General features: G+C 40.2%; 2 protein-coding genes across 10 annotated transcripts in view; one reads left to right on the top strand and one right to left on the bottom strand.

Moving 5' to 3' along the window:
• The window catches only part of ECT2L (epithelial cell transforming 2 like), a 118,428-nt gene extending 97,292 nt beyond the window's left edge, over nt 1–21,136 (top strand). The window contains exons 16-21 of one of the 2 annotated variants that reach the window (XM_074397386.1): nt 2,603–2,676; nt 2,783–2,939; nt 4,572–4,637; nt 7,275–7,363; nt 17,767–17,939; nt 20,366–21,136. In XM_074397386.1, the coding sequence (XP_074253487.1) occupies nt 2,603–2,676; nt 2,783–2,939; nt 4,572–4,637; nt 7,275–7,363; nt 17,767–17,939; nt 20,366–20,493 (687 nt within the window). In that variant the 3' untranslated portion in view covers nt 20,494–21,136. Of the gene's footprint in view, nt 1–2,602; nt 2,677–2,782; nt 3,133–4,571; nt 4,638–7,274; nt 7,364–17,766; nt 17,940–20,365 lie in introns of those variants that run through there. The other variant, XM_074397385.1, reaches the window with a different exon arrangement.
• Nucleotides 21,137–23,532: 2,396 nt separating this feature from the next.
• REPS1 (RALBP1 associated Eps domain containing 1) overlaps nt 23,533–27,699 on the bottom strand; it is an 80,287-nt gene continuing 76,120 nt past the window's right edge. For all 8 annotated transcript variants that reach the window (XM_039467566.2, XM_039467567.2, XM_039467573.2 and 5 more), the window contains 3 exons: nt 26,272–26,420; nt 25,117–25,222; nt 23,533–23,804 (listed from right to left, as the gene is read on the bottom strand). In XM_039467566.2, the coding sequence (XP_039323500.1) occupies nt 23,736–23,804; nt 25,117–25,222; nt 26,272–26,420 (324 nt within the window). In that variant the 3' untranslated portion in view covers nt 23,533–23,735. The remainder of the gene's footprint in view (nt 23,805–25,116; nt 25,223–26,271; nt 26,421–27,699) is intronic.

Here is a 27,699-nt window from a genome sequence, read left to right as displayed (position 1 = left end):
ATGAATTATCCACATCTTTCTTGGAAGAACAATTAATTTATGAATGTCACTATGAAGTAAGAAGTGTCTTGGTCTTACATTTCCTAGAGAGTAAATTATTAACAGTTTTCTTTGTTGCGATTTCTGCCATTATTTATTTATTATTTCTTTTTGAGATGGAAGTTTCACTCTTGTTTCCCAGGTTGGAGTGCAATGGTGTGATCAGCTCACCACAACCTCCGCCTCCCGAGTTCAAGAGATTCTCGTGCCTCAGCCTCCCAAGTAGCTGGGATTACAGGCATATGCTACCATGCCCAGCTAATTTTTGTATTATTAGTAGAGATGGGGTTTCTCCATGTTGGTGAGGCTGGTCTTGAACTCCTGACTTCAGGTGATCTGCCCTCCTTGGCCTCCCAAAGTGTTGGGATTATAGGTGTGAGCCACTATGCCTGACTAATTTCTGCCATTATTTAATCTGAGCAGGAATATGCAGTTCCCTTCTGTACCATTTGCTGCTCTTGTTGGGATATCTTCTGATGGGAATAAAATCCCTCTTTCTTCCCCTCTTAGTTGGTATCGAAAGCCTAGAAAAGGCTACCTTGTCACATGGCAGCACACTTCTGCCAGAGTCCACTGTGGCCTTGTCTTCACTGAGGCCCTGCAGGAAAGGCCTGCGGGGTGGGAGGCCTCTGGAGGGCTCCTGCCTTTGGACAGCTTCCTTTGTAGTATTCCTTCTACCCCACCCAGGGAGTCTAGTCACTGCTGGACAACTTCATGATTCAAAAGTTAGATAAATAAGGTAATGTCTTACAACTGACTGGTAATACAAGAATTGGAGCAAAGCATGACACGGTATCTGGGAATTTTTATAGCTATAGATAACGATGCCTATTTCACTAGCACAGTGTGTGCATACAAGTAAGTACTTAGCTTGAATGTTAGCTATTTGGTTGTGGGGTTTTTTTTTTGAGACAGGGTCTCCCTCTGTCACCTAGGCTGAAGTGCAGTGGTGTGATCACAGCTCACTGCAGCCTCGACTTCCCCAGACTTAGGTTATCCTCCCACCTCAGCCTCCCAAGTAGAAAGGACTACAGGTGTGTGCCACTACATCCGGCTAATTTTTTTGTATTTTTTTGTAGAGATGGGTTTTACCAGATTGCCCAGGCTGGTCTTAAACTCCTAGGCTCAAGCAATCCATCTAACTCTGCCTCCTAAAATTCTGGGATTACAGAGGTGAACCACTATGCCAGCCAATGTTAGCTATTAATATGACTGAAATCCACGAATATTTGCTTGGTCTTAGCCAAAAGTCTGAGAATGAAATCAGTGAATATTTGATTTCTAGAAGTTAGCAGTGTTGAATCTTTTAGGCACGGAATAAAAGGTAACTTCAGGGCCGGGCGCGGTGGCTCAAGCCTGTAATCCCAGCACTTTGGGAGGCCAAGGCGGGTGGATCACGAGGTCAAGAGATCGAGACCATCCTGGTCAACATGGTGAAACCCTGTCTCTACTAAAAATACAAAAAATTAGCTGGGCATGGTGGTGTGTGCCTGTGATCCCAGCTACTCAGGAGGCTGAGGCAGGAGAATTGCTTGAACCCAGGAGGCGGAGGTTGCGGTGAGCCAAGATCGTGCCATTGCACTCCAGCCTGGGTAACAAGAGTGAAACTCCATCTCAAAAAAAAAAAAAAAAAAAAAAAAAGGTAACTTCAGAGGTGTTCTAATAGTGATAAATGAATACCTTTTAAAATAGATATTAACCGTATCTGAGTCACGGCACCAAAGAAAATAAAAATAAAAGTAAAATAAAATAGATATTAAGGCTGGGCTTGGTGGTGGCTCAGGCCTGTCATCCCAGCACTTTGGGAGGCTGAAGCAGGTAGATCACCTGAGGTCAGGAGTTTGAGACCAGCCTGGCCAGCATGGCAAAACCCTGTCTCTACTAAAAATACAAAATTAGCCAGGCACAGTGGTGGGCACCTGTAATCCCAGCTACTTGGGAGGTTGAGGCAGGATAATCACTTAAACCTGGGAGGCAGAGGTTGCAGTAAGCCAAGATCACGCTACTGCACTCCAGCCTGGGTGACAGAGCCAGGACTCTGTCTCAAAAACAAACAAATCAAAACAGATATTAAGTACAGTGGAACACCTGTATAATAAACATCACTATGGAAAACATAACAGAAATATTAAAAGTGAATACCATTAACAGTTAAGATCTTACAATATTGAAGTAACAGTTACTGTGTGACAGGCACTTTATGGGTAGGATGTTTTTTCCCCCACACCACAAGCATTAGAGATGGTATCCATGTTACAGATGAGAAAGCTGAGGCTCAGAAAAGTTAAGTAATTTGACAAGTTTATATACTCAATGTATTCTAATTTGTAAAGTACATTCTTATTTGTCTGTGTGATTAAGTTCAATGGATAGGTTCGGGTCTGTGTATAATTAACACACATTCTTATTAGGAAGACACCAATGGCATTACTAATAGTTTGACTGGTTAGACATAGATGTTGCCCTTTTGCTTCAGGCATTCCATAGATCACACTTGCTCAGTGGAACAGTGGACTTTACAACTATCTCATAAAATTTTGACAATATAATCCTCACCTTTTAGTGCAGAGAAATGATACCAGCCTTCCGAACTTTCCTGAAGAGGCACGATAAGACCATTGCTACCAAAATGCTGAGGTATGTTCTGAGGGAGAGCAGAGCAGGTCTCCCCCACCCCTCTGCCCCAGACAGGGTATTCTTGGGCCTTCAGAGACCAGAGTTCTCTTCTCTATGCCTTGTACAGTCTGCCAGAACTGCTGCTGTACCCATCACGAAGATTTGAAGAATACCTTAATCTTCTCTATGCTGTCAGGCTTCATACTCCTGCTGAGCATGTTGACCGTGGGGACTTGACCACTGCAATTGACCAAATAAAAAAATATAAAGGTTATATAGATCAGGTTGGTTGCTGATAAGAATCTGTGTCCTTAAAAATGTTATAGAGCTTTTGTGGCACTCCCACTCAGAGATCCTAGATACCTTATCTTCTTGTGGTGTTTTTTGCTTTGAAGTCTTTCATCCTTTTAGTGCTAAATCAATAGTTGTGTTCGGTGATTTCCAACACTAAGGGCATCTATTCTAAGCCAAGCAACATGAGACAATGTTTTCAGATTTTTGTAAATTTTTTTTTTTTTTTTTTTTTTTGAGACGGAGTTTCGCTCTTGTTACCCAGGCTGGAGTGCAATGGCGCGATCTCGGCTCACCGCAACCTCCGCCTCCTGGGCTCAGGCAATTCTCCTGCCTCAGCCTCCTAAGTAGCTGGGATTACAGGCATGCACCACCATGCCCAGCTAATTTTTTGTATTTTTAGTAGAGACGGGGTTTCACCATGTTGACCAGGATGGTCTCGATCTCTTGACCTCGTGATCCACCCGCCTCAGCCTCCCAAAGTGCTGGGATTACAGGCTTGAGCCACCGCACCCGGCTAATTTTTTTTTTTTTTTTTTTTTTTTTTTTTTTTTTTTGAGATGGAGTCTTGCTCTGTCACCAGGCTGAAGTACAGTGGCATGATCTCAGCTCACTGCAACCTCTGCATCCTGCGTTCAAGCAATTCTCCAGCTTCTGCCTCCCAAGTAGCTGAGACTATATGCACGAACCACCATGCTCAGCTAATTTTTTTGTATTTTTAGTAGAGACATGGTTCCACCATGTTGGCTAGGATGGTCTTGATCTCCTAACCTTGTGATCCACCCGCCTCAGTCTCCCAAAGTGTTGTGATTACAGGCATGAGCCACTGTGCCCAGCCTACAATAAAATTTTTATGTAAGTTTGAAGAATGAAATACTTGGACTGATTTTTTTATTTTTGTAACTAAAAGGCAAAAAAAAAAATCCTTTGTTTCTGAAAGTACTTTCAATGCATGAATTAGCTTTCCTGCCTTAGTGAGTACAATGGTCATAATTATTCTCTGAGGAAGTAATTAAGTAGTTTGGAGTACAGTACTATCATTCTGAAAATATCATTTTATTGTGCATACTGTTAACAGGCATCTAGGCCGAATGTAAGCTACTAACACATTTTTTCCGTGAAGATACCTTTTTGCATACAGTTTTGTCATTTGCCTTTGTTTTAAAACACTAGGTACAAAAAATTTGATTTTTTTTTTTTTTTTGAGACATGGTCTGGTTCTGTTACCAAGGCTTGATTATAGTGGTGCAATCTCGGCTGATTGCAACCTCTGCCTCCCTGGTACAAGCAATCCTCCCATCTTAGTCCTCCGAGTAGCTGGGACCACAGGCACAAGCCACCATGCTCGGCTTTTTTTTTTTTTTCTCATAGAGACAGGTTTTCATCATGTTGCCCAGGCTGGTCTTGAAATCTTGAGCTCAAGCTATCAACCTACTTCAGCCTCCCAAAGTGCTGGGATTACAAGTGTGAGCCACCACACCTGACCCAGAATTTTGAAACTTTCTATTATAACATGTGAAAATACCAAGCCCTATATCAAGTGCCATAAAATATTTTAAACTATTTCTTTTATGAATAAAAATGTCACAATTTTGGTTTGCCTAAAAGTACTTTTTTCCCCCTAGATGAAGCAAAACATCAATATGAAAGATCATCTGTCAGATATACAGAGAATCATCTGGGGATGCCCTGTATGTATTCTTAGGAACTTGCTCTATCTCATGCTCATGAATACAACCTCCAGTCATTGGCAAAAGAAGACCTACAGATCCCAAGGCAGCTACCATTTGTGGAATGCCTGCTACATGTCAGGCACTACCATGCTCTTCCATTTCACATTTTTCTTTTTTCTTTTTTTTTTTTTTTTGAGACGGAGTTTCGCTCTTGTTACCCAGGCTGGAGTGCAATGGCATGATCTCGGCTCACCGCAACCTCCGCCTCCTGGGTTCAAGCAATTCTCCTGCCTCAGCCTCCTGAGTAGCTGGGATTACAGGCATGTGCCACCACGCCCAGCTAATTTTTTGTATTTTTAGTAGAGACGGGGTTTCACCATGCTGACCAGGATGGTCTCAATCTCTGGACCTCGTGATCCACCCGCCTTGGCCTCCCAAAGTGCTGGGATTACAGGCTTGAGCCACCGCGCCCGGCCCATTTCACATTCTTATCTGCAAGGTTGCTTTATAAAAAGAGGCACAGTGAGCTTGCCCGGATCCCATAACTTTTCAGCATTCTTTGCTCCTTTATTGCTATGATCATGATGCCCTTTGAGGAAAGGGGCCATGTGTTCTACTTGTTTTCTATCTCCCTACAGTACCTGGTGCAGGATTCTGCACACTGATGGTATCTGAAGAAGCTGTAGAAGGCCTGTGTTAGCTACCTGTTAACCTATAGAATATCATCTGGCCCCACCCTCCCTTATCACTTACAGTTTCCAACTTCCCTAAAGCCATACCACACAGATCTACTCATGATTCTCTAATGTTAACCTCTCCTCACACATCTGTGCTTTGCACATACTCTTTCTTCTCTGAAATTGCCTTTCCTATTCCACTGGCTAAACTCCTATTCATTCTATAAAAATCTAGTTCAGGCCGGGCGCGGTGGCTCAAGCCTGTATTCCCAGCACTTTGGGAGGCCGAGGCGGGTGGATCACGAGGTCGAGAGATAGAGACCATCCTGGTCAACATGGTGAAACCCCATCTCTAATAAAAATACAAAAAATTAGCTGGGCATGGTGGCTCGTGCCTGTAATCCCAGCTACTCAGGAGGCTGAGGCAGGAGAATTGCCTGAACCCAGGAGGCGGAGGTTGCGGTGAGCCGAGATCGAGCCATTGCACTCCAGCCTGGGTAACAAGAGTGAAACTCCGTCTCAAAAAAAAAAAAAAAATCTAGTTCAATCGTCATCTCCTTTGCAAAGTTTCCCCCAGCATTTCCATCTGTGAGTGGCTTCTTCCTAGGGATTTTGCATCCTGAATAACCCTGTTACATTTTACTGCAATCCTTTCTTCACAAAACTAGGAGCTTCATCATGTGTGAGCTATGATTTACTTGCCTTCTTGTGTCTGGCACATAGGAGGAGCTCAGGGTGTAAGCTATGTTGAATTAAAGTATCAATTGATTAGAAATGTTATTTTTATTTGGTCAAATTGGGGAAGCAAGATGAAGTTGTTTTGTCATAATTTTGGCCTGCACATTTTGTAGGGAAAGATAATTGAGGTTGATTGGATTGCAAAGATCCAAATTCTTGAAATTCTCAGGGTTAACAAAACTCTGTCTCTGAATCACTGTTCACACCAAGAGATCATCCCCATGACTAGATCAATATAAAGGCTTGACTTCTTATTCCGTACTAATTCATTCACTTCTTTTCCTTTTCTTTTTTCTTTTTGAGATGGAGTCTCACTCTGTTGCCCAGGCTGGAGTGCAGTGGCATGATCTCAGCTCACTGCAACTTCCGCCTCCAGGGTTCAAGCAATTCTCCTGCCTCAGCCTCCCAAGTAGCTGGGACTACAGGTGCGCACCACCACATCCAGCTAATTTTTTTGTATTTTTAGTAAAGACAGTGTTTCACCATGTTGGCCAGACTGGTCTCCAACTCCTGAGCTCAGGTGATCCACCTGCTTCAGCCTCCCAAAGGCATGAGCCACCGAGCCGGATCACTTCTTATTCTTAATAGCTCCCTTTTTTTTTTTTTTTTTTTTTGAGACAGAGTCTTGTTCTGCTGCCAGCCATCAGGCTGGAGTGCAGTGGCGTAATCCGTGATCTTGGCTCACTGCAACCTCCGCCTCCCGGGTTCAAGCAATTCTCCTGCCTCAGCCTCCCGAGTAGCTGGGACTACAGATGCGTGCCACCATGCCCAGCTAATTTTTGTATGTTTATTAGAGATGGTGTTTCACCATGTTGGCCAGGATGGTCTTGATCTCTTGACCTTGTAATCTGGCCGCCTCGTTCTCCCAAAGTGCTGGGATTACAGGCGTGAGCCACCGCGCCTGGCCAATAGCTCCCTTCTTATCCCCCAGCCCCCAACTTTGTTTCTGATATTAGGAAAGCACTTACCGCCCTCCACCAACAAAGGAAAGCACTTACAACTAAAACTATAAATTCAGTAGTTTTAAAACTTTGAAAAAAATTATTTTTTCCCTTAAATATAGTTTTGTCAATATTCTAAGAAAGCCTGTTTCATAAACAGTGAAAACATTAACTTCTTCATACTTGAACTGTGTTTTAGTTAACATTTGCATATTATGGGATATAAAATGATTCGTAGTGAGATTTATTTATTTAAAAGAAATTTATATGTGCTTCTAATTTTGTTTTTGATTTTATAGACTCTCTCAGAAGTAAACAGATATCTGATTAGGGTCCAAGATGTAGCCCAACTTCATTGCTGTGATGAAGAAATAAGTTTCTCTTTAAGGTAAACAGCAGTTAACTATCCTAAGGCTGTGAACACCTTACAAGCAATGACTGTCTTACTCATCCTGTAGCCCCGCATTCAGTACAATGTCTGGCACAGTAGGTTTGAGATAAATCTATGCATTGGACTGAAAAGTTACAAACAACTCCCTCGGGGATACTGTAGGGTATTTTATCACCATGTTCACCTTCTAGCCAGCTGCTGGGTAGAATGGGAGAAATAAATTGTTTCTGCCAGAACCACAAACTCCACATAAGCAGGCATTCTGAAGGTTGGCCACTTGTTTGTTTGTTTGTTTGTTTGTTTTTTGAAATGGAGTCTGACTCACTGCTGCCCAGGCTAGAGTGCTGTGGTGCAATCTGGGCTCACTGCAACCTCCACCTCCAAGCAGTTCTCCTGCCTCAGCCTCCAAAGTAGTGAGATTGCAGGCACTCGCCACCATAACCAGCTAGTTTTTGTATTTTTAGTAGAGACAGGGTTTCACCATGTTGGCCAGGTTGGTCTCAAATACCTGATCTCAAGTGGTCCACCTGCCTCAGCCTCCCAAAGTGCTGTGATTACAGGCATGAGCCACCACACCTGGCCACTTTTCTACTTTGGTAAGCTCCAAGTGTTGTGGGATTTTAACACCAATGATCGGCTCAACTGTAAGAAAAGGAGGACCAATTTATTATCCTCAGACAGTTATTGAGGTCAGTTTTTTAAATGACCTTATGCTATTTAGTTTGTACAATGCTCAGAGTGGCATAAAAAAAAAAGATAGAAAGATGCTAATTTTTATAAATTAGTATCCCCTTCACTGCTTTAGAACAAGGATGGGCAAACTTTTCTATAGAGGTTCACATAGTAAATATTTCAGATTTTGCTGGCCAAAGGATGCCTGTGGCAACTACCCAACTTTGCTATTGTAAAACAAAAGCAGCTATATCAATGACAACACATAACAAATAATACACTATTCATAAACAGTACAAGATCTAAATGAACAAATTTGACTATGTTCCAATTAAACCTCATTTGCAAAAACAGGGGTGGGCCACAGTGTGCTAATAATCTCTGCTTTAGAAAACTGTTCATCAAACTATGAATAAAATAATAGAAATAAAATAAATAACAACAGAATAAAATTCTATTCTCAAACATTCTTCCTTTCTTTACACAAGTTTGATTTTCAGTATTAATGACAGAGTGACTCAACAAACAGCTACCAAAGGGAGGGGAATTAACTTAATTTGTTCAACTCCAATAAACGTAATAAAAATTGATTTATTTCAATGAATATTTGAATAAATGTTCCTCAAAGGCACAGGATAGCAGGGTAGGGAGAAGAAATCAGTCCCCTCACCTCCATCTTCACCTAGACTAGATCTTAAATGAAAATCAAATCACACAATGTATCACTTTTCTCATTGTCATGACATTTTTGTTTTCTTTGATCTTGGTGTTTTGGTTAGTAGCAATAGAAGAGAGCTACAATGATGGAAAGAAACTAGCTACCAAACTCAATTCTAAACACGCTGGTTTGGTAGAAGACATTCTATGATTTCCAGTTTTTGATTATTAGATTATTCTACATTCGTGTATTCTTTCTCAAACATCCCTCCTTTCTTTACGTCAGTTTGATTTTCTATATCATTTTCCTTCTCTCTGCAGAACTTCTTTTAACCTTTCTTAATGTTCTAACTAAGGTCTATTGGCAATAAATTCCCTCAATATTTTTGTGTGTAAAAAATTTATTCTTCATGTTTGAAGGAAATTTGGCTGGATACAGAATTCTAGGTTGCTGGGTTTTTTTTCTTTTAACACGTTGCTTATTTCATTCCACACTTTTCTTACTTACATGGTTTCTGAAGAGAAGTCCAGCATTATTTTTATCCTTATTCCTCTATAGGTAATGTAAACCAACCATAAAATTCTAAGCCCCCCCACAGCCGACTGAATGGACTCCTCTGGACCAAGAGAATTCAAGTAAATCCGAAAAACTAGTTCAGGCCATGACAGGAGGTGGGGATTGGACATGTCTCATTATATTCTCCTCCCTGAAGAATTCAGGAGCTCCCCTCCCCCCGTCCTTCCCCCGCTTCCCCGCCTAGGGAAAAAAAAAAAAAGAATTCAGGCACAACTGACCAATATTAGCATTACAACAGAGATCTTAAGACTGATAAAATGAACTCCCTGTAGAAATAAGATACCAAATTCCAACCCAACTCTAGTATAGTATCACATGACAGATAACAGACACTGAAATAAATCAGAGTATTTTACCTCAAAATATATTTCTCTGACATATTTTGAAATGGCCCCGAAAAGTCATCTCTTTTGGAGAAAATTTCCATTCTGTAGAGAATCTCCTCTTTCCAGGTCTTTTTCTGATCCAGGAGAGATTCAGCTAAGAGAATGGTATCTGTTAAGGTCTGATAAGAGACATTTACCATCTATTCTTCCTGAAGCCTACTACCTGGAGCCTTCATCTACATAAGAACGTTAGTCTCCACAATCCCTTATCTAAAGCCTGACACTCCTTTCAACACTGATTCCAGACCTTTAGATTTTAACTCTTTCAACCCATTACTAATCAAAAAAGCTTTTGAATATGCCCATGACCTGAAAGCCCTTACTTCAAGTTGTCCTATCTTTCTGGAACGAATGAATTTATACCTTACATGTATTAATTGATGTTTGCCTGTATAACTTCTGTCTCCCTAAAATGTATAAAATCAAGCTGTCACCCAACCTTCGGCACATTTTCTTAGGACTTCTTGAGACTGTGACTCAGGCCCTGGGCACTCATATTTGGCTCAGAATAAACCTTTATTTTACAGAGTTTGACTTTTTGTTGTAAGGTGGGTTTTTGTTTTTTTATTATCTGAAATGACAAAGATTTTCTATTTGTCTTTTATTTTCTACATCTGAATGTACTATGCCTAGGTATAGTTTTTCCTTTTTGGGGGTGGGGGGAAGTATCTATCCTGCTTAGTGTTCTTCGAGCTTCCTGGACCTATGGTTTTCTGTCAATTATTTTGTAAAATCTCCAGCCATTATTACTCCAAATATTTCTTCCTTTCTTCTTCATCTGATATTCCCATTATGCATATGATTTGCCTTTAGTAACTGTCCCTATTACCTGGATATTCTGTTCCTTTCCCCGGTAGTCCCTACCCGTTACCCCGACTTTGTCCCTGGTCTTTTTTCTGATTTTCAGCTTGGCAAGTTTCTACTGACATATCTTCAAGCTCACTGATTCTTTCCTCAACTGCGTCCAGTGTATTAATGAGCCTACCAAAGGCATTCATTTCTGTTATATTTATTTCTGGTATTACCTTTTCTTTCTTAGAGTTTTGGTCTCTATTCTTACATTACCTATCTGTTCTTGTATGTTGTCCACTTTTTCCATTAATGCCCTTAAGTTTCTGGTCTGAATAATTCCAAAACCTCTACTATATCTGAGTCTGGTTTTGATGCTTATCCTTTCTCTTCAGTCTGTGTATTTTGCTTCTTAGCACCCCTGATTTTTTTTTTGAAAGGAGCCTCTGTCACCCAGGCTGGAGTGCAGTGGTGTGATCTCAGCTCACTGCAGCCTCCACCTCCTGGGTTCCAGCAGTTCTTCTGCCTCAGCCTCTTGGGTAGCTGGGATTACAGGCACACACCATTACACTGGCTAATTTTTAAAATTTCAGTAGAGATAGGGTTTCACCGTGTTTGCCAGGCTGATCTCAAACTCCTGACCTCAAATGATCCACCTGCCTTGGCCTCCTAAAGTGCTGGGATTACAGGTGTGAGCCACCATGCCTGGCCAGAATAAGGATATATATATATATATATATATATATATATATATATATATATAAACATAAATATATATATATATATATATATATAATAATATATATATATATATATTTTTTAAATCAGGTCTTCATTGCAAGAATCTAGTGGGCTCCTAGAGGCAAAACTCATACCAGTGTGCAAGCCCAAAGGTATTAAATTCCAAAGCTAGTCCACATTCTATCTCTAGCAACTAATCCAATACTCTTAAAGTATCCCTACTCCATGCAGGCACTTCCTGTTCCTGATAAGCTTTGATTCTTTGTAGCAGCCTATCATTCCAGCTTTTGGGATGAGTTTACCCTGCCACTTCAATTCTGTGACGGATTCTGAGTTCTTTAGCTCCTTTTAGTTGTTGTTGTGAGGACAGGACTGACAACTTCCAAGTTTTTTGCATGTGTTTTTTCATTTTTATTTATTTTTTGTTTTTCTGAGGCAAAGTCTTGCTCTGTCACCAGGCTGGAGTGCAGTGGTACAATCTCGAATCACTGCAACTTCTGCCTCCAGGGTTCAAGCGATTCTCCTGCTTTAGCCTCCTGAGTAGCTGGGACTACAGGTGCCCACCACCACACCCAGCTAATTGCTGTATGTTTAGTAGAGATAGGGTTTCACCATGTTGGCTAGGCTGGTCTTGATCTCTTGACCTCGTGATCCACTCACCTTGGCATCCCAAAGTGCTGGGATTACAAGTGTGAGCCCTAGCACTCAGCCTACAACTTCCAAGCTCTTTACATGTGGACTGGAAGCTCGAGGTCTAGTTATTAGAAATTAGACTTCTGTCTTCAGTATTTGGACAACAAATGAGAGTACTTTGAAGATTTAGGATAATCCAAAATTATTTTACACTCTAATTGTGAGGTACCTTTATATTTGAATAGGCACTGCTCTGAGCTATGAGAGGCCCAGAGAGACAAGAGTACAGACTCTTCAGTCACATCTCCCAGCCATGCCTGTCTGGGGGCAAGTGTTCCTGGGCTGCCTCATCCATTATCTTCACATTCCTGGAATTTGTGGACAAAGAACAATTACAGGCAATCAACAGCTTGTGCTATTTTAGTGTTAAATCTTGATAAACTCCGGAACTGTTCTTTAAAAATCCACTTGTAAATGCTACTTATTGGAGGGTATATTCCTGGTAATTGAATTTATGATCCAGGGTTGCAGTTCCCAAGCTTGGCCCAACTCAACTCTCCTTATATTGATTTTGCCTCAGCTTCTTCCTTTTAGGTCAATAACAGTGTCTCAGTGATTATGTTTATATTATTTGCTAATAAATTTAAATATAATTTCAAATTAATTGGATGGGTGTGGTGGCTTGTTCCTGTAATCCCAGCACTTTGGGAGGCTGAGGTGGGAGGATCACTTGAGGCCAGTAGTTCTAGACCAGCCTAGGCAACATAGTAAGACCCTATCTCTATGGGGTGAAAAAAATTTCTTTTTGAAATTAGGTAAATGCAAACAGGCTCATATTCCAAAAGCTATCACACAATACTCAGCCTGCAACCTTGTTTTCTCTCATTTTGGAAAATCACATAAAACTCAAGGAATGCCATCCTCATGATTTCTACCAGGAATTTTTACTTAAACATACTCTGTATTTATACATACAGTACCAAATATAAGGCTTTACTCTTTACCATATATGTTAACGTCTCTCATTTGATAAATTTAATTACAATTACCTGATAAGGCAGGTAGGACAGGAACCACGTTATGGGTGGGGAATCTGGCTTACGTAAGTTGCCTAAAGTCAGGCTAAGTGCTGGTCTGGAATTTAGAACCAGGTGTCTCAGTGCACAGGCAGTGGTGTTTCCTGTGATTAGAAGGTAGAAAGGTGAACCAAGCCTTCCTCATAATAATCTCACTAACATAGTAACAGTTACTAAGCAAGTATCTTTTCTTTTTCTGAAACAGAGTCTTGCTCTGTCACCCAGTTGGAGTGCAGTGGTGCGATCTCGGCTCACTGCAACCTCTGCCTCCCGGGTTCAAGCGATTCTTGTGTCTCAGCATTCCACAATAGCTGGCAATACAGGGATGTGCCACCATGCCCAGCTAACTTTTCTGTATTTTTAGTAGAGATGGTGTTTCACCATGTTGGCTAGGCTCATCTCAAACTCCTGGCCTCCACCCATCTTGGCCATGCATGAGCCATTGCACCTGGCCACAAATAACAAACAAGAACTATGACACAGAAAGAACAAGTGTTTGCATTCAAAATGAAAAAAATTTAAAATAGAGGTGAAGTCATACAATCATTTTAAGAGCTGGGAAATTCAGAGGGCAATTTGTTACTCTGGGGACATGGGCCATTATTTCAAGCATTTTAAGCTTTTTATGATATATTATGTATCTTGGAACTTCTGTATTATTGTTTTTTTCATAAACACTGATTTTCATGTCTGTGATTTTAAGCTTAATTTTTTTTTTTTTTTTTTTTTTTTTTTTATGAGATAGGGTCTTGCCATGCTGTCCAGGCTGGTCTTGAACTCCTCGGCCCAGATGATATTTCCAACTCGGCCTCCCAAAGTGCTGAGATTACAGGAGTGAGACACTGCACGTGGCTAAAACTTGCTCACTTTTAGGCATGCTTTTTTTCCTCCAGTGGAGTCTTGCCAAAGGTAGAAAAGTGGTGTCTTCAGGACTGGTAAATACAGGCCTGGCCTTGATCATCAAATAGAGCCATCAACTTCCCAGACTAATTTTCCTTGGGGAAATACCCTATTATACTGCTAAAAAGACATACTGTAAACTTTCTTCTTAGCTCTCCCCAAAGGGATCTACAGTGACTTAGCATTGCAGAAAATGTACCCAGGTTTCTCAGGGATACTAGACTTTGGTCCAGAATTGACACATTTTGGGGACCCCAAATGCCACTGTGATCCACTAGGCTAGGTGATAAAAAAGTTTTGACTCAGGTCAACTCACAGTGGGGTTGATGACCTGCTGTTGTCCATGTACTGTAATTTTTTTTTTTTTTTTTTTGAGATAGTTTCACTCTTGTTGCCCAGGCTGGAGTGCAATGGTGCAATCTCCACTCATTGCAACCTCCACCTCCTGGGTTCAAGTGATTCTCCTGCCTAAGCCTCCCAAGTAGCTCGGACTACAGGCACGTGCCACCACACCTGGCTCAGTTTTGTATTTTTAGTAGAGATGTAGTTTCACCATTTTGGCCAGACTACTCCCGAACTCCTGATCTCATGATCTGCCCGCCTTGGCCTCCCAAAATGCTGGAATTACAGGTGTGAGCCACCATGCCCAGACTAAAACTTTCTTTTAAAGTTTTATATATTTATATAAATTGGGTACTTCCTGCCTTTCTGTGTCTCTTGGGCTGGCTAATACAGTAGTTTAATAACAGTAACAAAGCATTTCTAGAATGGAGTTAAGAATTTACATTATAGTAGCTGTGTTCCATTTCGTAGAATCACTGAACCTATTTGTAAATAGGCAAAGAAACTCTATTCAGCTTCAGAACAAAACCCACCACTGGAGTTGGTTCTGAGTGTGAGCAGAGGCAGATTTCTGAAACACTAGTAGGGGCCACTTCAGCTGCTCCATTATGTCAACGCTAAAAGTGAAATTACAGCCGTATCTGCAGGCTCCACACCGATGGGTTCAACTGAGGATGGAAAACATTAAAAAATAAACAAATACAATTAAAAAAACAAAACCCCAATATAGTATAAGTATTTATGTAGTATTAGATACCATAAGTAATCTAGAGATAATATGCAGGTTATATGCAAATACCAAGCATCCTCAGATTTTGGTATTTTCAAGAGGTCCTGGAACATATTCTCCATGGATATCAAGGGATGACTCTATTTGCTTTTGCCTATCTAGAGGAACTGCTAAATTTTTAGTGTTTCTGGTGTTTTGTCTGTGGATAAAAATGGTTGGAGATCTTGAGGGGCTTAATTTAGTAAATGGCTTTTGAAAAGTATTTTTAACAGATAAAAATCATATATAAAATAGCCCTCTCAGAAACAGAAACTCTTTGTGTGTTTCTTTCCCTCACTCATGTGCTCAGATTACAAAAGACTCAATTCCAAGCTCCAGTTAGTGTGGCTGCTCCATCCTTTCCTGGGCCAACCATCTACCAGGTCCAAGTGGGTCACAAAACTGGAATTCTCTGTCATTTACCTCTAATATCCGTGTTGTCCCTTCCAAAGGAAAAAACTGATCAATTTACCAAAGCAAGTACTTTTTAAAATGCTACTTTTTCAAACCACTCTGTTGGCATATTCCCTGATAATTCGGATACAGCAAAGTTCTATTACAGATTTAAACAGTTATCTAAACTTTTTTTTTTTTTTTTTTTTTTTTTGAGATAGAGTTTCGCTCTTTTCGCCCAGGCTGGAGTGCAGTGGTGCAGTCTCAGCTCACTGTAACCTCCGCCTCCCAGGTTCAAGCAATTCTCCGGCCTCAGCCTCCAGAATAGCTGGGACTACAGGCATGTGTTCTCCACCTAATTTTTGTGTTTTTAGTAGAGACAGGGTTTCACCATGTTGGCCAAGATGTTCTTGATCTCCTGACCTTGTGATCTACCCACCTCAGCCTCCCAAAGTGCTGGGATTACAGGCATGAGCCACTGTGCCCGGCCCACACACACACACACACACACACACTGTGCTTCCCCTTCCCCCAAAAAAGCAAGATCATGACAGAATTCTTTTGCCTATTCAAAATGGCCACTCACCACATACTGCCCCTCACACACCTCTTGCCTTTCTTGCTTCCTCTCTTTCTCATCCTTAGTTCTATGCACTCCTTTATTCTCAGAACCTATTGACTTGATCTAGCACAATATTTCTTGCAAGATTATCAGTAAATATGAAAAGCCCCCCACTCCAGCTTGGGCAACGAGTGAAACTGACTAAAAAAAAAAAGTTTCAGTACATGGATAACAGCAAACCATCAGATCCACTGTGAGTTGACCTGAGTCCAAACTGCTTATCACCTAGCCTGGTGGATCACAGTGGCATTTGGGGTCCCTACAATTCTGGATCAAAGTCTAGTATCCTTGAAGCCTAGGAACATTTTCTCCAATGCACATTCTGCTAACTGACTGTACATCCCTTTGGGGAGAGCTAAGAGGAACACTCCTACAGGACAGATAACCCACACTAGAGTACAGTGAGGCCAGCTAAACACAGCAATCAGGCTCCAATGACAGAAAAGCAAAGAGGATAACAGATGGGAGGTTGAGGACACCAAATTTTGCCCCTTGATAAATACAGCCTACAGTTGACCATGGTAGCAACCTCAGTGAAAACAAGGAACTATTTAATTTTTACCTTTCAAACTGATGAACTGTATTGGGTTATCTACTAGTTACTTTTTTTTTTTTTTTGAGACGGAGTTTCGCTCGTTACCCAGGCTGGAGTGCAATGGCACGATCTCGGCTCACCGCAACCTCCGCCTCCCGGGTTCAGGCAATTCTCCTGCCTCAGCCTCCTGAGTAGCTGGGATTATAGGCATGTGCCACCATGCCCAGCTAATTTTTTGTATTTTTAGTAGAGACGGGGTTTCACCATGTTGACCAGGTTGGTCTCGATCTCTCGACCTTGTGATCCACCCGCCTCGGCCTCCCAAAGTGCTGGGATTACAGGCTTGAGCCACCGCGCCCGGCAACTTCAATTTGTTATTCCGTTATTTTGCAGGGGCGGGGGGATGGAATCTCAATCTGTCGCCAAGGCTGGAGTGCAGTGGTGCAATCTCGACTCACTGCAACCTCCGCCTCCCAGTTCAAGTGATTCTCTTGCTTTAGCCTCCCAAGTAGCTGGGACTACAGTTGTGCACCAGCATGCCTGGCTAATTTTTCTATTTTTAGTAGAGATGGGGTTTTACTATGTTGGCCAGGCTGGTCTCGGAACTCCTGACCTTGTATCTGCCTGCTTCAGCCTCCCAAAGTGCTAGGATTACAGTAAGCCACTGTGCCCAGTCTTGTTATCCTTCAAGGTGAAACAAAAAGGTCAGGAGTTTGAGACCAGCCTGGCCAACATAGTGAAACCTCATCTCTACTAAAAATACAAAAATCAGCCGGGTATGGTGGTATGTGCCTGTAATCCCAGCTACTCAGGAGGCTGAGGCAGAATTGCTTGAGGGAGGTGGAGGATGCAGCGAGCTAAGAGCGAACCACTGCAGTCCAGCCTGGGTGAAAAGAGTGAGACTATGGCTATTAAAAAAAAAGGGGGGGAGGGGAACAAAACAAATACTTAATTTCTTCAGATTGCCCAAATACTTCAAAATACTGACAAAAATTTAACAGCACAGATATAAAGTAAATCATTTCATAAAGAAGGGAAAGTCAGTGTTCATTTTTTCCACATGGATTATGAAATACTTGTTCTATGGACAAACTCAAAGTACTTCACCAGGAGACCTGATGGCCCATAGTACCGACCTCAGAGACACAGGAAGGGCGAATCACATCAGAAGGAATACTACACTGAGAACTCCAACCAGCCATTCAAAATGTCAGTAGTGAGGTAAAAGCCTTGACTATCAATTTCAAGATAATTAACTATGTTAACAAAGCACCTATGTATTACTGCACCTTCTCCATTTTAATACAGGCTCTATGAACACATCCGCGATCTCAGCCTTTTCCTCTTCAATGATGCACTGCTGGTTTCTAGTCGGGGCACATCTCACATTCCATTTGAGAGGACTTCAAAAACCACCTACCAGTTCATTGCATCAGTGGCCCTTCACAGGTTATTCATAGAAAATATTCCAGATTCCAAGTGTATGTATTCTTTTCCTTCCAAGAGACAGATACCTTCAAAAAGCTACATAATGTAAAGCTCATTAATAGAAAAGTAGAAAAAGAACTGGAATTATAATTTACCAGGATGCAAATAATTCCCCCAATATTAGAATTTCATTAAGCAATGTAAACTTTCATCTACCTCTGAAATGGTTAAAGACAGGGATTCTGACATTCAGACTTGCACCTTAAGAAAACAGCCCCCCCACCTTTTTTTTTTTTTTTGAGATGGAGTTTCACTCTTGTTACCCAGGCTGGACTGCAATGGCACGATCTCGGCTCACCGCGACCTCCGCCTCCTGGGTTCAAGCAATTCTCCTGCCTCAGCCTCCTGAGTAGCTGGGATTACAGGCACGTGCCACCATGCCCAGCTAATTTTTTGTATTTTTAGTAGAGACGGGGTTTCACCATGTTGACCAGGATGGTCTCGATCTCTTGACCTCGTGATCCACCCGCCTCGGCCTCCCAAAGTGCTGGGATTACAGGCTTGAGCCACCGTGCCCGGCCTTTTTTTTTGAGATAGAGTTTTGTTCTTGTTGCTCAGGCTGGAGTGCAATGGCACAATCTTGGCTCACTTTAACCTCCACCTCCAGGGTTCAAGTGATTCTCCTGCCTCAGACTCCCGAGTAGCTGGGATTACAGGCATGCGCCACCACGCCCATCTAATTTTGTATTTTTAGTAGAGACAGGGTTTTTTCCATGTTGGTCAGGCTGGTATCAAACTCCCAACCTCAGGTGATCTGCCTGTCGCAGCCTCCCAAAGTGCTGGGATTATAGGAGTGAGCTACTGTGCCCGGGTGGAAAACAGCTTTCCAAAATCACAAAGGGAAGCAAGGCTCCAAATGACTGTGAGTTCTTTGAAGATCTGGAGCTCTTAACCACTATTCTATACTGTCTGAAGGTGCTACAGTCTTAAAGCATATTTTAAATTTTTATTACTTTCCCATTCTACTAGGATTAAGTGATTATTACATATTTGACACATACCTTTTTTTCCTTAAGTTTGCATCTAACCTGGGAGTTGTTAAATAAACGAATTAACAGATATGCAAAGGATGTTTGGTAAATTAAACATTTCACTTACAGTAATTCCAATAGAAATATCATTTGTCACAAAAATGATTTTCTACTTCAACCCTATTGTACATATTTATAGTTATTATCCTAAACTTTACTTCCCAAGTTTAAAAGTTTCTATATCTTAGCCCTATGTTTCTTAGGCAAGACAATCTGAATGTAACATCTCTCATTCTCATGTCTTAAGGTTAAAGCTGGAACCCAAGACCCTAGAGAAGTACCAAACTAAATAAAAGGGCTATTTCCCAATAGCTTCAGCCCCATCCTAAATCTGAGCCTGAGAAAAAATTTATCACCTAGAATACAAACTCAGCTTAAAAAGGCTTAGTTACCTATAATCATTGGGTATGGTGAGTGTACGAAACATGTCTCCTTCAGTACCCCTCCCACCATGGCAATCAGCTATGAGCTGTGTCAAAATAGTGTTATGTAATCTAATAGATAGTGGGCATTCAACTAGGTAGTTGGCTTGATTCTGTCACTGGCTCTCATACTGAGGTCGTCTAGTCTAGCTCTTAGAATCTTTATTTATAACAACTATCAGTAAAGACTGTTACTGATTTCAGTTCTTTCTGGAGTAGTTGAGACAAGTAATTAAACAACATTCTATCATCCTATCATCTATCCTTTAGTTTTTAAAATAATTGCTATTACAATAACTGTAAGATAAAGACATTATTTTACATTGTATTTGAATTATTCAGTAATTTTAGGAAGTTATATTCTACACTGGGTATGTTTTTCTTTTTAGGTTTTAAAAATTCTTTTTTTTTTTGAGACAGAGTTTCGCTCTTGTTACCCAGGCTGGAGTGCAATGGCGCGATCTCGGCTCGCCGCAACCTCCGCCTCGCCGCAACCTCCGCCTCCTGGGCTCAGGCAATTCTCCTGCCTCAGCCTCCTGAGTAGCTGGGATTACAGGCACGTGCCACCATGCCCAGCTCATTTTTTGTATTTTTAGTAGAGACAGGGTTTCTTTCACCAGGTTGACCAGGATGGTCTCGATCTCTCGACCTCGTGATCCACCCGCCTCGGCCTCCCAAAGTGCTGGGATTACAGGCTTGAGCCACCACGCCCGGCCCTTAAAAATTCTTAAACATAGTGATTATTAAAATTTTTTCTTGGCCAGGCACGGTGGCTCACGCCTGTAATCCTAGCACTTTGGGAGGCCGAGGTGGGTGGACCACCTGAGGTCAGGAGTTCAAGACCAGCCTAGCCATCATGGTGAAACCCCATCTTTAAAAAAAAAAAAAAGTAAAAAAAGAAAAAATTTTTCTCATTTTGATTGTTACCTGCAAAGATTAATTAGTATACCTCAAATGCTTTTACAGATGTCAAGAATGCATTTATTCTTCAAGGTCCAAAATATAAATGGATTTGTGCTACAGAAGCAGAGGATGATAAGTTCCTATGGCTGTCAGTACTTCAAAATGCAATCAAAAGTAGGATGGAGAAGTGAGACTGAACTTGAAAGCATCAAGGGTACCAATTCTACCCAGCAAAGACAGACAACATGTATTTTCTGTTCCAAAATATCCAGTAAGAAACAGAGTAACTGTCATGGACCAAGATGACCCATAGGATCCTTCCAACTTTTAAACTGTATCATTTGTGCTCACTTATGAAGAATGTATAAGAACACTTTGAGTCCAAAAGTTTGAACTACTTCTTTTGGTAGCTATATTTCATGGGTAATCTGATGTGACGAAACCTAAGACAGCGCAAGCACATTGTGTATAGCTTTGTTTTGTGATCTCATGAAAAAAGCAGAATTAAACTGTTTCTTAAATGATCAGTCTAGAAAAATATTTTGTTGGTGATTTACCATTTTTAGTATTTTCGAGAAATTATTAAGCTATAAATAACAGGGCCAGGCGTGGTGACTGACACCTGTAATCCCAGCACTTTGGGAGGCCGAGGGAGGCGGATCCCCTGAGGTCAGGAGTTTGAAACCAGCCTGAACAGCACGGAGAAACCCAGTCTCTACAAAAAATGCAAAATTTGCTGAATGTATTGGCGCATTCCTGTAATCCCAGTTACTTGGGAGGCTGAGGCAGGAGAACTGCTTGAACCTGGGAGGCAGAAGTTCTGGAGACCCGAGATCGCCCCATTATACTCCAGACTGGGCAACAAGAGTGAAATTCCGTCTCAAAAAAAAAAAAAAAAAAAAAAAAAAAAGGGTAAGAGGCCAGATGCAGTGGCTCATGTAATCCCAGCACTTTGGGAGACTGAGGTGGGTGGACCACCTACGGTCAGGAGTTCCAGACCAGCCTGGCCAACATGATGAAACCCTATCTCTACTAAAAACACAAAAACTTAAGCCAGGTAGTGGCACACGCCTGTAGCCCCAGCTACTTGGGAGGCTGAGGCAGCCAGGAGAATTGCTTGAACCCAGGAGGCAGAGGCTGTAGTGAGCTGAGATTGCACCATTGCACTCCAGCCTGGGTGATGAGTGAACCTCTGTCTCCAAAAAAAAAAAAAAAAAAGATAAATACAAATGGCAATTTACTCAAAAACTTGTCATACGTATCCTTAATATGAATGTACTCCTCTAGAGCACATTAAAGATATACCACTACAAAGTACTAAAATTTGTTCTATAATTTTTAAGTGTTATTTACTGCAAGACTAAATTCTAAGAAGCTTTAAAAATATTTTTGACATTGTTACATTAGAAGGCTATTTTTTTTTTTTTTTTTTTTTTTGAGACGGAGTTTCGCTCTTGTTATCCAGGCTAGAGTGCAATGGCGCGATCTCGGCTGACTGCACCTCCACCTCCTGGGTTCAGGCATTCTCCTGCCTCAGCCTCCTGAGTAGCTGGGATTACAGGCACGCGCCACCATGCCCAGCTAGTTTTTTTGTATTTTTAGTAGAGACAGGGTTTCACCATGTTGACCAGGATGGTCTCGATCTCTCGACCTCGTGATCCACCCGCCTCGGCCTCCCAAAGTGCTGGGATTACAGGCTTGAGCCACCGCGCCCGGCTAGAAGGCTATTTTTAAAAAGCAACTTTTAAAAAACAAAAATAAATTGAAACAGCAAAACTTGCTTAAAATGAAATTAGCTGTAAAAATGTTTCTTTTAAAACAAAGAAACAGCAAAATAGGTATTGAGTAATTTCCTGGGCCTTTAAACTATTACTTAACAACTAAAGGCATACTGATAGCCACTTGGAAACTTTAGCTGATGTGTATCTTTACCTAGATATTGCTAGATAAAAATTACATTAATCTTGGAAGCTTAAGGTTGTCAGTTTCTTTTGTTCTTCAAATTCTTGTTTATAGTAATACAGTCTATTGGTACAGTTCAGGATAGTGAACCTAAAGTATTTAAACATTTTTTCTTTCGGAAATGAAAATACAAAATCCTCTATTTCTTTTTTTTCTTTTGAGACGGAGTTTTGCTCTTGTTACCCAGGCTGGAGTGCAATGGCGCGATCTTGGCTCACTGCAACCTCCACCTCCGGGGTTCAAGCAATTCTCCTGCTTCACTGGGACTACAGGCACGTGCCACCATGCCCAGCTAATTTTTGTATTTTTAGTAGAGACGGGGTTTCACCATGTTGACCAGGATGGTCTTGATCTCTTGACCTTGTGATCCACCCACAAAATCCTCTATTTCTTCAAACTTTAAAGGCTTATTTAAAAAATGAACAAAAGTTAAAATATTACACTGTTTTGTGTAAAACCACACTTCTGATTCTTTTAAGATATATCCATGTAGTTTAACATCTATGATTCTACAGACAGAATAAATCTTAAAGGAAGTATCTGCTGTTAGCAATGGGTCAAAATGTATATATAATATTAAATAAAATCTAAAAGTGTATTCTCCTCAATAAGGCATACTCCAGAAACTCATTAATAGGAAAAATTTGTCTATACAGCAAAAGAATGACAAGATGGCTAAAGGTAAACTAGAAATCTTAAGGAATTCCCCTTTATTTTGTGAATAATCGATATCCTCAGAAGTTTTAAAACAATACTTAAAAATAATTAAGAAAGGTCATTATTCATTCATATCTATTTCATAAGTTTACAAGACTAATGAATTATTCAATCTCACATAAAATAGTTCTAAGTCACTGATGAAGTTGATCACATTTCCACAAGGAAAATATAAAATCTAACATGTTTATATTTGTCACAAGTTGACACGTAAAAGAGGCGTGAACATACCACATGATTCGTGAAGAATGTATATTACTGCAGAGAGTAAATTAGCTTATGGTGAACACTGCCTTATCCAATATAATTCTTTAAAATAAAAAATTAAATGGGAAACTTTTAAAAGACTTTTTATGGAATACAGATGCTTTATGTAAAATATTAAACATAAAAGAGGACAAATTGACAATTTATTTCTGAGTATGTGACTGAGATGTAAATGAGCCCATTCTAGAAATCAAATCGGTGTGTGGTTTAAGCCATAGAAGTATTATGTATCCTGGATGCTATGGAACAGAAAAGGTGGGTGTCCCAACAAACACGATATACCCTCCAGAAAACGTCATCCTGACCTTTTTATTGTTGAAATTAAAAAATAAAAGATACTTAAATACAATGGTGAACATACAGGGCAAAACAGAATCATAAAATTTAACGTTGAATTAAGCAATGAGCTGAATGTTTGGGTCTCCAAACTGGCTTTAAACCCAAAATCACTTAAAAACGACTATGTTCACAGTTAACGGCAATTGGCTTATAGGTGAGAGAATGGTCGAAGTTGTTCCAGTTGAACTTCCAGGGAAATTCTCTCCTCAAGAACATCCTGAAAAAGAGGCAAAGTCCAAGTTATGTTTCAAAGTATATAAAAATAAAGGAACATCTAATAACACCTCTGCTTCAAGAAAGCAATTTAAATTTGTCAAGAAGACTAAGGGAGAGCTTATTTGTGTTTTAAAAGTATACTTCACTTTAGAAAGGTGGATTCTTTATATCTTTTTAATATTAAAGAAAGATCCTGGTAATTTCAAACATTTTATTACATAAAGCAGGGTAACAGAATGTCTAGTTATCAGAAAAGTCAATGTTTGCAACAAATGGGTATTAACAACGGAATTTTGCAATAAGTCTGCCCTCTGAATTAATTGTAGATGAATTTGTTAATATAGCTTCTTTTCCCTAGTGATGACATCTGGCTACATCGACTCCTAGATCTCATTTTGAGCTTTAGTTTCACAAAGAGTAACTTTGCATTCAGAATTTTAAATCAATGCTGATTTTGGACAGTCTTTCTAGTTAGCCACCAAATTCTAACTTACTTTCCTTTTTTTGTTTTCTCTATCATGCTGACAGTACCTTATTTTACCCAGAACTACCTCTTTCTATTTTGTACCTTACTTCCTATTTTCTGTTCTCAGAAGTAATAAAAAGGGAATTTTTCAAAACAGTTTCTATGTACTTAATGGTTTTCCTTGGTTCAGAAAAACATACATGACCCCAGGTTAACATGACCCCAGGTTACCTGTATAAGCATTAAGGTTTGAGAACCACTTTTTTAAAAAAAAATTTTTGTAAGACATGAGTACCTAATAATGCTGGGAAGCCATAAGTGAGTCTGGGAGTAATTTTTTTTTTTTTTTTTTTTTTTACCCAATAAGGAAGGAGTAAGTAGAAGTAATTTTATTTCTAGGGATGCAAAGAAATCACAGTTAATAGAAAATACACACATTCCTCTCAGGTATTGCCTTTTCTCTTTCCACATGCAACATGATAGAAATTGCTGCCATCTCTCTTCTTTAGATCTGTTTAAATCCCTTTAATGGAATCTGAGTTGTCTTTGATAAAAGGACAAACTACAACCTGGATGCAGTGGCTCACGCCTGTAATCCCAGCTACTCAGGAGGCTGAGGTGGGAGGACAGTTTGAGCTTGAGCCCAGGCTGCAGGGTGACAGAACAAGACCTCTTAAAAAAGAAAAGGAGTGGGGTAGGGCAAGTAAACTAACCACAGTAAAAGCATCTAGAAAATTAGAGCGGAGAACCATGTATGTGATCTTGGAGGTTATCTGGGGTCACATTTCTTCCTTTAGGTTTCTTTACTAAGATGAGGAACATTATAAAGATTCAGAAACTATATTACCTTTAACTGTTGCTGCAATTCACTATTCAATCTGGCCAAAACTGTGTTGGTTTCCTTATTTCGTCTAATTGATGCCTGAATAGCTTTCTTATCTTTCCCAATAGATCTGAGAAGACAAAGAAGGCAAAACAAAAAACAAAAAACAAAAAACAAAAAACCATAATCTTTGTTTCTTATCTTAAATCCTCTCTATTCCTCCCTATTTTTGAACATGAAAAGTTAAAAGGAGCATCTTTTTTCTTACTAGTACAGCTCAACCTCACTTGCTCAGTTGCAGTGATAAACCAAAAAATAAATTATTAAATAAATTATTCTTCTGTAGAATCACCTGAATTTAAGAAGAATAGTCTAAAGTAGGTATTGGCAAACCTTTTCTGTAAAAGACCAGATAGTAAATATTTCAGGCTCTGTGGGCCACAGAGTTTCTGTCTCATATTCTAGTTTTTTATTTTTTCTCTCCTATTCTTTCTTCTTTCTTCTACAAAAAAGAACAAATCATTCTTAGCTCATGGGCTATACAAAAATAGGCCATAGGCCAAATTTGGCCCATAAGACTTAACTTGCTGATTCCTGATCTAGAATACCGTAACACGAGTTTTAGTATAAACTATCAAGTTTAAGAAACCCTGTATTGCTACAGGGTTTGAAACAGGGTGTTAAAATGGAATTGGAATTCAATTTAATAAAGGGGAAAAAATGGGAAGAATACCTACCCATACATGACAAGGTTCTGCTTAACTAAAGAACTAGTCTGACCATAATTTCTTTCAGTCTGATTATTGTTATCATTATTATTTTCTAGATGGAGTCTTGCTCTGTTGCCCAGGCTAGAGTGCAGTGGCATGATACTGGCTCATTGCAACCTCTGCATCCTGGGTTCAAGCAATTCTCCTGCTTCAGCCTCCCAACTAGCTGGGACTACAGGTGTGAACCACCACACCTGGCTAATTTTCTTATCTTGTTAGTAGAGATGGGGTTTCACTATGTTAGTCAGGCTAGTCTCCAACTCCTGACCACAAATGATCCGCCCAGCTCGGCCTGCCAAAGTACTGGGATTACAGGCCTGAGCCACCATGCATGGCCCATTTGATTATTTTTAATTGCTGTGCTTTTTCTTCCCAGTAATTAAATGTGTCTAGGAATAGCTTTGATTACCTGGGAATAGAAGGTTGTGATGCAAGAACAGCAGCTAAGACACCCGTCTTTTGTGTATGTTCATCAACTTCTGGCCTTAATTCATCTTCTGATTTTAATCTTCTTCGAACAGGTTTAGGTGGTGGAGCAAGAGGTGTTGTGCCTTTGCTCTTTAAGACAAGAATTCCATTAATAATGAGCACTTCTGAAGACATTCATAGTTAGTTAGCACTTTGCAACACAATTTGCTTTCTTTAAGCCATTTGCTCTTGGAAAATCAAAGTTTGTCCTACTTTAAAGCCATGTTATTTGTAGTAAGAACCAACTTAAATCGCAGTGGGAAAGGATGTCTCTAGTTGACACCACAATCATGAATGTACCTGCAATATAAATTTTTTTAGAGTAACATATTGATGCAAGACTGTAACATTCAGTTTTAACATAAATATTGTACAGAATCCTGTTCAACAATAAACAAAGGCAGTCTCCAGAAATATCTATCCGTTATCACCACAGGCTTTCTTACTCAAAAATACTAACACACATCTTAATGAATATATTGACATTATAAAGTAATGGAAAGCTAGGCAATTCTTAAAAAAAAAAAAGCATCACTATTAATATGCACAGTAATTATAAGTTTTGAAAAGGAATTGACATTTTGTTGGAGATTATGAATCTGCCCCAACAGAATAAAAAATGGTGTTTTGGCATTTACTTGGTTTTTACTTAAATAAAAACCATCTCTTTAGTTAAATGCTATTTTTAATTTGTTGCTGTGAGTTGATAAAAAATAAAGTTCTTTACTTAAAACTTACAGGACTACTAATGTAATACAACATAGTGATACAGTTTGGCTCTGTGTCCCCAAATCTCACCTCAAATTGTAATCTCCATGTGTCAAGGGAAGGACCTGGAAGGAGGTGACTGGGTCATGGGTGGTTTCCCCCCTGCTGTTCTTATGGGAGTGAGGGAGTTCTCAAGAGAGATAATGGTTTTAAGTGAGGCACTTCCTCCCTCTTTCTCTATCCTGCCACCTGCTTCCCCTTTACCTTCCGCCATGATTGTCAATTTCCTGAGGCCTCCCCAGCCATGCAGAACTGTGAGTCAGTTAAATCTCTTTTGCTTATAAATTACCCAGTCTCAGGTGGTATCTTTATTGCAGTGTGAAAATGGACTAATACACAGTGTGTGTCCAGAAAGCAGAATTTAAGCACTTCAGAAACACATGCTGTTTTTATACCTACTGGAATGTCCAGGTAACAGGGAAAAAAAAAGTTAACCAAAATTATTCCCTCAAGGAGAAAATGTGCTGATAGTTGCAATCTGAAGTGCAATGATATAATTTAGGTATTTGTCCCCTCCAAACCTCATGTTGAAATGTGACCTCTAATGCTGGAGGTGGGCCTAGTGGGAGGTCTTTGGGTCACGGAGGTAGATTCCTTGTGA

The sequence above is a fragment of the Saimiri boliviensis genome, chromosome 4, assembly GCF_048565385.1.
Source record: "Saimiri boliviensis isolate mSaiBol1 chromosome 4, mSaiBol1.pri, whole genome shotgun sequence".
In the NCBI taxonomy this organism is placed as follows: Eukaryota; Metazoa; Chordata; class Mammalia; order Primates; family Cebidae; genus Saimiri; species Saimiri boliviensis.
This window is presented reverse-complemented; position numbering and strand designations above follow the sequence as displayed.